Source organism: Xenopus laevis, chromosome 6L (assembly GCF_017654675.1).
Source record: "Xenopus laevis strain J_2021 chromosome 6L, Xenopus_laevis_v10.1, whole genome shotgun sequence".
Lineage (NCBI taxonomy): Eukaryota > Metazoa > Chordata > Amphibia > Anura > Pipidae > Xenopus > Xenopus laevis.
The window spans coordinates 4151791-4162705 of NC_054381.1; the positions used below are offsets into that span (position 1 = coordinate 4151791).

Consider the following 10915-nt stretch of genomic DNA (forward strand, 5'->3'; position numbering starts at 1 on the left):
GGGATCACTGACCTTCCTATATATTTATCTTTATTCCCTATTAATAACATTGGGATCACTGACCTTCCTGTATATTTATCTTTATTCCCTATTAATAACATTAGGATCACTGACCTTCCTATATATTTATCTTTATTCCTTATTAATAACATTGGGATCACTGACCTTCCTATATATTTATCTTTATTCCCTATTAATAACATTGGGATCACTGACCTTCCTATATATTTATCTTTATTCCCTATTAATAACATTGGGATCACTGACCTTCCTATATATTTATCTTTATTCCCTATTAATAACATTGGGATCAGTGACCTTCCTATATATTTATCTTTATTCCCTATTAATAACATTGGGATCACTGACCTTCCTATATATTTATCTTTATTCCCTATTAATAACATTGGGATCACTGACCTTCCTATATATTTATCTTTATTCCCTATTAATAACATTGGGATCAGTGACCTTCCTATATATTTATATTTTTTCCCTATTAATAACATTGGAATGAACCATAATTGTTACCGGCCAGGCTAGTAAAATAGCGGCCAGATGACGACCCTACTTGCAAAACAGTAAAGTGATTGTGGACATGACTAAGCAATATGTTTGGTACATGGGGGGCCTCCCTGTTACACTCAGTTACACTCAGTAAGTGGAGGCAGAACACCGTTATTGTTTTTCCTCATCCATAACTGGTCAATGTAACATCAGCTTAAATATCTGCTGTTTAATTCAGGGACTGTATATCTTATAACTCTTGACAGGTTTCCCAGACACTGAAGCACAAATAAAGATGGAGAATGAGGATCCACAATATACTGATGGGGGTAAGTAGCCAAGGATTCTTCCTATAACACTGGCCTGGAGTATAGAGACTCCCCCTTTTGTAATATCTGATAAAATAATTATGCAGAATACCAAGAGGTATGTCCTATGCCCCTGCCGTGTGTTTATTTCCCCAGGGACAATAACATGCGCATGGAACACGGCATTATTGGTCTTTATTTATAATATTGCAGCCAGTAAGCATTCCCAGCCTTAAACTAATGCTACAGAATGGGCCACTGCTACTGAATAGTGTGTGCTCCAGGGTCGGACTGGCCTGGCGGGACACTGGGAAAAAACCCGGTGGGCCCTGGCCCTCATGGGCCGCCACCAAGCCAGACTCCCTCTCTGGATCTCCTGGGCTTGAAATAAAAAAAAACAATTTGCAAAGCCGCGCAGCTCCATGCACTGAAGTACGCTGCTTGGCTCCATGCGCACATGCACGCCGTCGAGTATGGAGGCCAGAGGGGGGCCCTGGACAGCAGTCCCAGTGGGCCCTGGGCCCCCCAGTCCGACCCTGGTGTCCTCCCTATGCCCAACCCTGGGTTTTATATAGGTAAATGGAACTGCTAGAAGCTGATCAATCCAGGGATTTCAAGTGTATATAAGCTTAGCGCTTTCTCAATGGGTCCAGGTGCTCATGCCCCAGACCTTCAGCATAGGGAGAGTAGTTCACTCAAAAGTCATCATGGTGGACAACCAAGGAGTAGAATTCAGGAGCCCAAAAAGTTCAAATAGTAAAAAAGTTTTTATTTTACATTGTTTAAAAAGCAGAAAGCCTTACGCGTTTCGTGTCACCAAGGCACACATAATCATAGGCTAAGTTCATACAAACACACCAAAAGTATTTAAAGGAAAATTAACCAAATAGAGGAAGGAGGGGCGGAGTTTATACAATCAACCGATAACAATCTATACAAATTCACCTCCAGTGGCTCTATGTTAGAGATATACCTTAATTAGACCCTGTGTATACAAAAGTGCACTATGTTATGTATTATGCACTTTTGTATGTATACACAGTGTCTCTAACATAGAGCTAATAGCGGTGAATTTGTATAGATTGTTATTGGCTGATTGTACAAACTCCGCCCATCCTTCCTCTAATTGGTTAATGTTCCTTCCTGGGTTTTACATCCCTGACATCCCTCCCATAGACTCCATTATAATGAAATAATCCAAATGTTTAAAAATAATTTCCTTTTTCTGTGTAATAATAAAACAGTCGCTTGTACTTGATCCCAACTAAGATATAATTAATCCTTATTGGAAGCAAAACCAGCCTATTGGGTTTATTTAATATTTATATGATTTTCTAGTAGACTTAATGTATGAAGATCCAAATTACGGAAAGATCCGTTATCTGGAAAACCACAGGTCCCGAGCATTCTGGATAACAGGTCCCATACCTGTACTTTATTTTAATATTAGCTTTCATAGAAATGTTTGTAAAAACATAGAGCAGTTACTGAGTGGTTAGTGGGGAAGTGTTAAGATTGGAGCTTAGTGTAATTAAAGAGGAGAGTATGAGTGGAGGAGGGTAAATATGGCAGAGAAAGAAGAGTGGGGCAGAAAGAGATATAAATACAGACAGGAGAGTCTATAAGGTTTATCCAGAGAGAGATACATGTGCAAAAGTAAAGACACCTCCAATGCAGGAGGTCTGTGAGTTTTATTGAGGGTGGAGGAACTTAAAGGGATGATGAGGACAAGGATAAGTGTATATATATATATATATATACAGAGTGGTATATACTGCATGTAAATAAGAGTAATAAGATGTGAATGTGGGGCAGGAGAGTAAAACAATAGCAAAGTGATTAGTCAGATGTCCTGCCTATGGTTTGGATTCTAGGGTTGTTAATATAAACTCACCACTAAACCATCAATAAGGAATTAGGTGAAGGATATTCACATTTATCTCATCATGTTATTGCCAATATATCCAATGTCACTACTTCATTCTGAGGTTTAAGTTACACAACTGTCCCTTATTACACAGATCTCATGGTGACTGAATCAGAAATAACACAGGTTGTTATAAAGGAGGAAGAACTGGACCCTAGTTATTACCAGAACCCAATTGATACTTCAGCATTTTCACTCCATGATGATGGTAAGTAGCCAGGGATCCTATCGGGGAGTTTGGGGGTCTCACTGCTTGTGTCTGTGGGTCAGTAACACTGGAGTTTAGGGGTCTCGCTGCTTGTGTCTGTGGGTCAGTAACACTGGAGTTTAGGGGTCTCACTGCTTGTGTCTGTGGGTCAGTAACACTGGCGTTTAGGGGTCTCACTGCTTGTGTCTGTGGGTCAGTAACACTGGAGTTTAGGGGTCTCACTGCTTGTGTCTGTGGGTCAGTAACACTGGAGTTTAGGGGTCTCACTGCTTGTGTCTGTGGGTCAGTAACACTGGAGTTTAGGGGTCTCACTGCTTGTGTCTGTGGGTCAGTAACACTGGAGTTTAGGGGTCTCACTGCTTGTGTCTGTGGGTCAGTAACACTGGAGTTTAGGGGTCTCACTGCTTGTGTCTGTGGGTCAGTAACACTGGAGTTTAGGGGTCTCACTGCTTGTGTCTGTGGGTCAGTAACACTGGAGTTTAGGGGTCTCACTGCTTGTGTCTGTGGGTCAGTAACACTGGAGTTTAGGGGTCTCGCTGCTTGTGTCTGTGGGTCAGTAACACTGTAGTTTAGGGGTCTCACTGCTTGTGTCTGTGGCTCAGTAACACTGGAGTTTAGGGGTCTCACTGCTTGTGTCTGTGGGTCAGTAACACTGGAGTTTAGGGGTCTCACTGCTTGTGTCTGTGGGTCAGTAACACTGGAGTTTAGGGGTCTCACTGCTTGTGTCTGAGGGTCAGTAACACTGGAGTTTAGGGGTCTCACTGCTTGTGTCAATGGATATAATGTGCTGAAATGCTTATTCTTTTCCCCCCACAAGGAAATATATCGGAGGGGGCAGCAAGTGACATTGATGGGAGACCTTCATCTGACTCTGATGATAAGGTATTAAAGGTTAATATTCTTCAATGTGTTTGAACTAATGATTGTAAGATCTGATATGTCATTATTTAACTCACAGCTGATGGATTTACTTGAGCGCCTAAGGAAAAGGCCAGCGGTCGCTGCTGCTTCTGATTGCTTCCCCTTTAATCCTGTAAGACAAACAATGAGCGGGACGGAGAGCCCAGCTAGTCAGTTCAGTGATGATGATGAGGAGGAGATGGAGGAAGGGGAGGATGAGGAGGAAGAGGATGAGGAAGAGAATACAGACAGCAGTATAGATGGTGACGCAGAAGAAGCGAGTGAAAGGAGTGAGAATGTGGATTGGTGCAAGTGTGGAAACTGTGTTCCCATCGACACCCAGACGGAGAACTTGTGTTGCGCGTCGGTGGAGAAGATCCGAGATCTCATTCCCTGTGGGACTCGCTGCATTACCGCCCACTCCACATTCCTCCGACAGGTTGTGGACTATGATAGGATAGACACAGGATTCAAGATCATCAACCACAAGATGAAGAGGCTCCCCAAGCACAGAGCTTATATGAGGTGCTTTTATATGTATAGATTCACAATGTATTAGATTGAAAGCTGTTTGTGTCGGGGCTAATAGGAGCTCCTCCCCCGGGTACATACAGAAACCACAGAAATTAAAAAAAGGAGACCAACTGCAAATTGTCTCAGTTGTCCATATCATACAAAATAGGAATTTAATTGTGAACTGCCTCTTTAAAGGGAACATATAGCCTTTTTTTTATATCCCCATCATCCTGTACTCAGTAATGCTGAAAAGGATTGTTATATTTAAAAAAAAATATTTCTTTATTGGGGCTCCCTTAGCTCCTCCCTCATCCAAGTCTGTGTATGGTGGGAGTGTCAAGTGAACCAGGTGGGTGGTGCTAGTGAGGATTTGGCTGAAACTTTCACTAATAGAACAAGGTGACTTTTTAAAGGTACAGTCCAGTGGTGTAACTGTAGAGGAAGCAGACCCTGCGGCTGCAGGGAGTATAGGGGCCCGTGAAGCCCTAATTAACAAACCATTTTATTGATAAAAAAGGACAACCTCAGGTCATGTTGGGGGCCCTAAAACTAATTTGCTTTGTAGCCCAGTAACATCTAGTTATGCCGCTGGTACAGTCCTTTCTGCGCCGCCCTTAAAGGACCAGTAACATAAAAACAATTTTAAAAAAAAATAGTTTCTACATACGAAAAAAAAAACACCCAAAACACATTTAAATTCGCAAAGACTTTATTAAGAAATAACTTACCGATTCTCCGCATGCGCTCCTCTTCAGAAACGGCGACAGGGCGACGATCCGTCGTGCGCCGCTCAATTTCTCCTCCCTGGCTATCTCCTATAGAAGGCAGGGAGGAGAAATCGAGCGCCGCACAATGGATCGTTGCCCTGACGCCGTTTCTGCGGAGGAGAGCAAGCGGAGAATCGGTAAGTTATTTCTTTTTTTTTTTTAGAAAAAATGATGTTAGTGGTCTTTTAATTGGTTTATCATTTTTCGTTCTCTCTCTCCAGATGTTTGCGGAAAACCGCTTTTCGTTCGTTTCTGGTGTGGATGTATGGATACCTGGGAACGGAAGAAAACAAACCTATACCGGCTTGTGCCATCAGGAGAATCCGAAAGACCTTTCCCGACCCCAACCGTAAATACACAGGATTCCCTGGGGCTCAGGACTACCTTGCTGAAAAGATGGCTCTGGATTAGTGGTCAGTGGTTTTCCCTGTTACACACGTTCTAATAATGTCACGGATTCATTGAACTGTTGGTTTTAATTACATATAAGATTTACTTCTGTTTTGTCCAATAAATGCTCTGTTCTATCATTTGTGGGTGTGTATTTATACTTCTTTCTCATCCATTCTTAAAGGATAAGCCCTGCCCCTTTCACGTTTCCAGGGGGTGGAGCCTAGTGTTTTATGAAAAGAAGCTGCTCTATGACCCAGGGAAAGCAACTGAATAGTGCTCCACCCCCTTCTTCACACTATAGAATGGTAAATCAAAACATTAATCTGTTCCTGTCCAATAGAAAGAGAGCAGCCCAGGATCAGGAAGTTTACCGAATCAGATCATAATACCTGGGAAAGTCACTGGGGAGGTTGAATGTGTTTCCCCCATGGGTAAGAGAGTGGCCGTGAGCAAGAAGTACAAAGCTTAGGGAAGTTCTGGGGAAAGATTGGGGTCACTTATGCAAGCGGAGGTTCCTTCCAAACCAAGAGCCGCCTACAATAAGCAAGTACAGGTATGGGACCTGTTATCCAGAATGCTTGAGACCTTAGGTTTTCGAAAACACAAACCACCGCAAACATTGCGAAACGCGTCGGCGTTCTTATCCATTGAACTTTGGCTACTTTTAATTTTAATTCAAAAACCTTGGCTAAAAAAAAAATAATTTTTTTAGGGGTGGTGGAAATAATCTTTGCTCGGTTCAGCTCTTCTCCTTCTCTGTATACTAAACTCCCGGGAGACCGTGGAATTGTGGTTTTATAGGTTATATTAGCTTCTCAAACCAGCTTAGGGCCCAGCTTAAAACTGAGACCACAGTCCGGTTACTCTGCCTTCTCCATCTTTGTGGTGTCCCAGGGATAGAAACAATTTAGGCAGCAGTTTTGGGACAACTCCACCTCCTCTTATTTCATTTTCCTCCTTTTTTCATGAATTTGAGCATTGATTTCAGTTTTTATCCTATCAAATGGCAGTCTATTTAATTTAATCAATTGAACCTTACTATTCACGTAAGAGCATTAACTAATACAGCACTTTTTAGCACTTTATATTTATTGAATTAAATCTCTCAATCTAGTTTTTACTCTATACAATCAATTTATTTAATAATATAGTAACTATCAATTAAGAATTTAGTCATCATTCGGGGAAGCACTTAATCAATTTGGCACAATACAATTGATTCATTTGGTAGGGTATAAATCTGTGTGAAGGGGTCTCGTCTGAATTCTATGGTCTATTTCAATATAGATCCTTTTGGGTTTTTTAATGGGTTTTTTAATATTTAATTAACTTATTGCACTGCACTTTATAACTTATTGCCACAGCACTTTATAACTCATTATGAAGTGATATACTCAACTCTATGTACTAATTAGTGGTGTTTGTCTAAGTGCTTATAACTTAACTGGGATTTAATTAGTGTGTAAAAAATAGATTGTGACTGCTTTAGTTTAACTGATCAAGTGGGGGTTCTTTTCTATCCCTTCTGATATCGTGTTTCAAGTTAAAGGGATACTGTTTCCCAGCTTCCCCTAGTCATGTGACTTGTGCTCTGATAAACTACAATCACTCTTTACTGCTGTATTGCAAGTTGGAATATCACCCCCTTTCCCCCCCAGCAGCCTAACAGAACAATGAGAAGGTAAGAACAACACTCAATAGTAAAATCCAGGTCCCACTGAGACACATTCCGTTATATTAAGTAGGAGAAATAACTGCCTGCCAGAAAGTAATTCCATCCTAAAGTGCAGGCACAAGTGACATGATGGGACAGCTGGGAAACTGACAAAATGTCTAGCCCCATGTCAGATTTCAAAATTAAATATAAAAAAATCTCATGGAGCAGCACTATTAACTGATGTGTTTTGGAAAAAACATGTTTTTCCATGACAATATCCCTTTAAGGGGTTTCTGTAATTTAGCTCTTCATACCTTAAGTCTACTAGGCAAATAAATTGGAGAGGCTTCAAATGGGGTTTTTCACCTTCCTCTGGATCAAGTGGCAATTAGGCAGGTCAAAAAAAGTGCTAAAAGGTTGAACTTGATGGACGTGTGTCTTTTTTTCAGCCTAACTTACTTTGTTAGTGGTGGGAGTTTGGATTGATATGATCAGGAAGATCAATCCAGCATCCCTGCACCTCCCTCCTCCTCCAGACAGCTCCCCCCACCCCCCATGCACATCTATGTGAATACCTTTTTCTTTCTTTTGTTGTTCTCTTCAATGGCCCCAGGGGGTGCAATCATTACACAACTACGTATGTAGGGAGGTGTATAGGGATCCATTGCATGAGTGCATGCTGCAACTTACTCCTCACACTCTATAGCAGGAAAAGGGGAGACTAAAGTTTGATATAAATATAGGGGAGCACACATAGGCATAATCAAAGTCCTGACATCAATGTAAATGTAGGGCTCTATCATCCGGCAAATGATCAGTTTCCCACAGAATTATTATAATTGCACATTAGGTGGAACTTCTGCTTCCAGTGAATCACTGGCTCTACTGTATCTATTGTTATATTAAGGGCAAAATATGTAATTTATATATTTATAATTTGACTTCCATGGTGGCCAAAACTACAACCGTGTATCTGTGCACATAATTTCAAGTGAACTAATTAAGAACTCTTTCTAATGGTAAAGTTGGGGCCACACATTCAGATTTGATCAGGGGCTTTTTTTGGTCAGTCACATAATGGGTCTCTATGGCAGGAGCTATGGATAGAGCTGGTGTCTCTGCAATTCTTAGTGCTCTCACCTGTTGTAAAGACATGGCTGGATTTTAATAAAGGATTCGGCTAATCCTCCCCAAACCAACATTAATGAATTTCCCTACAACAAACAGGACGGAGGTAATATACATGACGTTGGCTCTGCATTTATCCTGCCATGTGTTCTGGGGACATTATACATTAACACTTTCTGTTTCCGTCTATATGTTCTGATATGCCGCTATATTTATCCCGCCAACCTGTACTGGGGTATATGAAACTGGCACTGCTCTGTCATCTGTTCTGGTGCATTATACATATAATTATGGAGAAATCTGCGAAGTATTTTATTAGCCTCCCCAAAGATCTTGCAATGGTCACCCAAAAGCCTGAATCATATATGGCAGCAAGTACAGCACCAATATTAGAATGGGATTTACCAACAATATGTTTGTTTTGGGGGAAATCACATGGGCAGCTGCTTCCTTGTTTGGTTGTAGAATGATGTTCCCTTATTTTGTATAACGAGATACTTATCAGTAAAGGTTCTAGTTGTCTCATATTAAAAATGCAAACATCCAATAATACTATAAAGAAGATAAAAAATACACACATATATATTTATTATAAAAATAGATTACAATAATAAAACATATAATATGTTTTATCATCCATAACTGCTCCATCCCTGTGAGAAGGTGGCAAAGACATCAGTGCAAAAAGAGCCAAACTGCCAGTTTATAAACAAACTGGACATCTCTTAAGTTTTGCACTGTCATCATCATCATCAACATCCATTTGAATTGTCACATATTCGGAAACGGAAGTTCTGAAATAAACAAAATATAAATAAATTAAAACATATTTCTGGTATTAAAAGCCCTGACACAAATCAATAAGTTTAATGAAGCTAAAAATAACTATACAGAAATACAGCAGCTTGATCTTCTGAGTAAAGTGATATATTTCTGTTACATTTGATCTTCTAGACTATAATCATGTAAATATTATTAACCACCCACTGGTCATTCAAATAATCCAGTGTTAATAGGTGAGTTCATATTGTAAATGTTAATGTATATAAAGCTCTATTTTCTTGCAATTATATGAAACCCAGGAAGCATTTATGAACAGTTCAGCAAACTCACCCCTCATGTGTTTCACTCTTATCATCATCAACCAGTTTTTTTTTTTAACTCTACTGGTTTGTTAATCAATTCTTCTTCTTTCTAATCATCATCATCATTTTCTTCTTCATCATAATCATCTGTTTCTTCTGCTGTTTCATAACCATCATCATCATCATCATCTGTTTCTTCTGCTGTTTCATAATCATCATTTCTTCATCATCATAATCCTCATCATAATCTTTTTCATCATCATCATCATCTTTTTCTTCTTCATCATCATCATCTTTTTTTTCTTCATCATAATCATCTTTTTCTTCTTCATCATAATCATCTTTTTTTTCTTCTTCATCATCTTTTTCTTCTTCATCATAATCATCTTTTTTTTCTTCATCATCATAATCATCATCATCATCATCATCATCATCTTTTTCTTCATCATCATCTTTTTTTGCTTTTTCATAATCATCTTTTTCATCATCATCTTTTTCTTCTTCTTCATCATCATAATCCTCATCATCATCTTTTTCATCATCATAATCATCATTTTCTTCTTTTTCTGTTTGAACTATCACTGATTCAGGATCAGAAGTCCTGAAATAAAAGAAATATAAAAATGTTAAAATTTTCTTCTCCCTGACACAAATCAATAAGTTTAATGAAGCTAAAAATAACTATACAGAAATACAGCAGCTTGATCTTCTGAGTAAAGTGATATATTTCTGTTACATTTGATCTTCTAGACTATAATCATGTATTTATTTTTAACCACCCCCAAGTCCTAAAATAAAAGAAATACAAAAATATTAAAACATATTTTTGGTGTTAAAACCCCTGACACAATAGTACAATATTCCTGTTACATTTGATCTTCTAGACTATAATCATGTATTAATTATCACTGAGCCACTGGCCATCCAAATAATCCAGTGTTAATAGGTGAGTTCATATTGTAAATGCTAATGTATATAAAGCTCTATTTTCTTGCAATTATATGAAACCCAGGAAGAATTTATGAACAGTTCAGCAAACTCACCCCTCATGTGTTTCACTCTTATCATCATCAACCAGTTTTTCTAACTGTACTGGTTTGTTAATCAATTCTTCTTCTTTATAATCATCTTCATCATAATCATCTGTTTCTTCTGCTGTTTCATAACCTTCATAATCATCTGTTTCTTCTGCTGTTTCATAATCATCATCTTCTTCATCATCATAATCTTTTTCATCATCATCATCATCTTTTTCTTCTTCATCATAATCATCTTTTTTTTCTTCATCATCATCATCATCATAATCCTCATCATCATCTTTTTCATCATCATCTTTTTCTTCATCATAATCATCATTTTTTTCTTCATCATCATAATCATCATCTTTTTCATCATCATCATCTTTTTCATCATCATAATCATCATCTTTTTCTTCTTCATCATAATCATCTTTTTTTTCTTCATCATCATAATCCTCATTATCATCTTTTTCATCGTCATAATCATCATTTTCTTCTTT

At 38.7% G+C, this 10915-nt stretch overlaps 1 protein-coding gene and 1 long non-coding RNA gene across 2 annotated transcripts; one reads left to right on the plus strand and one right to left on the minus strand.

Annotated features, from left to right (window-relative positions):
- Positions 1–731: 731 nt before the first annotated feature.
- On the plus strand, positions 732–5663 carry LOC121394831 (P2X purinoceptor 7-like). Its single transcript, XM_041566984.1, has 5 exons — positions 732–836; positions 2837–2950; positions 3768–3832; positions 3909–4375; positions 5355–5663. Exons 1-5 carry the CDS (start codon positions 803–805, stop codon positions 5542–5544), a joined length of 870 nt encoding a protein of 289 aa, XP_041422918.1. The 5' UTR covers positions 732–802; the 3' UTR covers positions 5545–5663.
- Positions 5664–9963: 4300 nt separating this feature from the next.
- LOC121394841 lies at positions 9964–10621 on the minus strand. Its single transcript, XR_005962029.1, has 2 exons — positions 10440–10621; positions 9964–9997 (listed from the first exon to the last, which is right to left on the minus strand). It is a non-coding gene; the product is annotated as an uncharacterized LOC121394841 (long non-coding RNA).
- Positions 10622–10915: the final 294 nt, after the last annotated feature.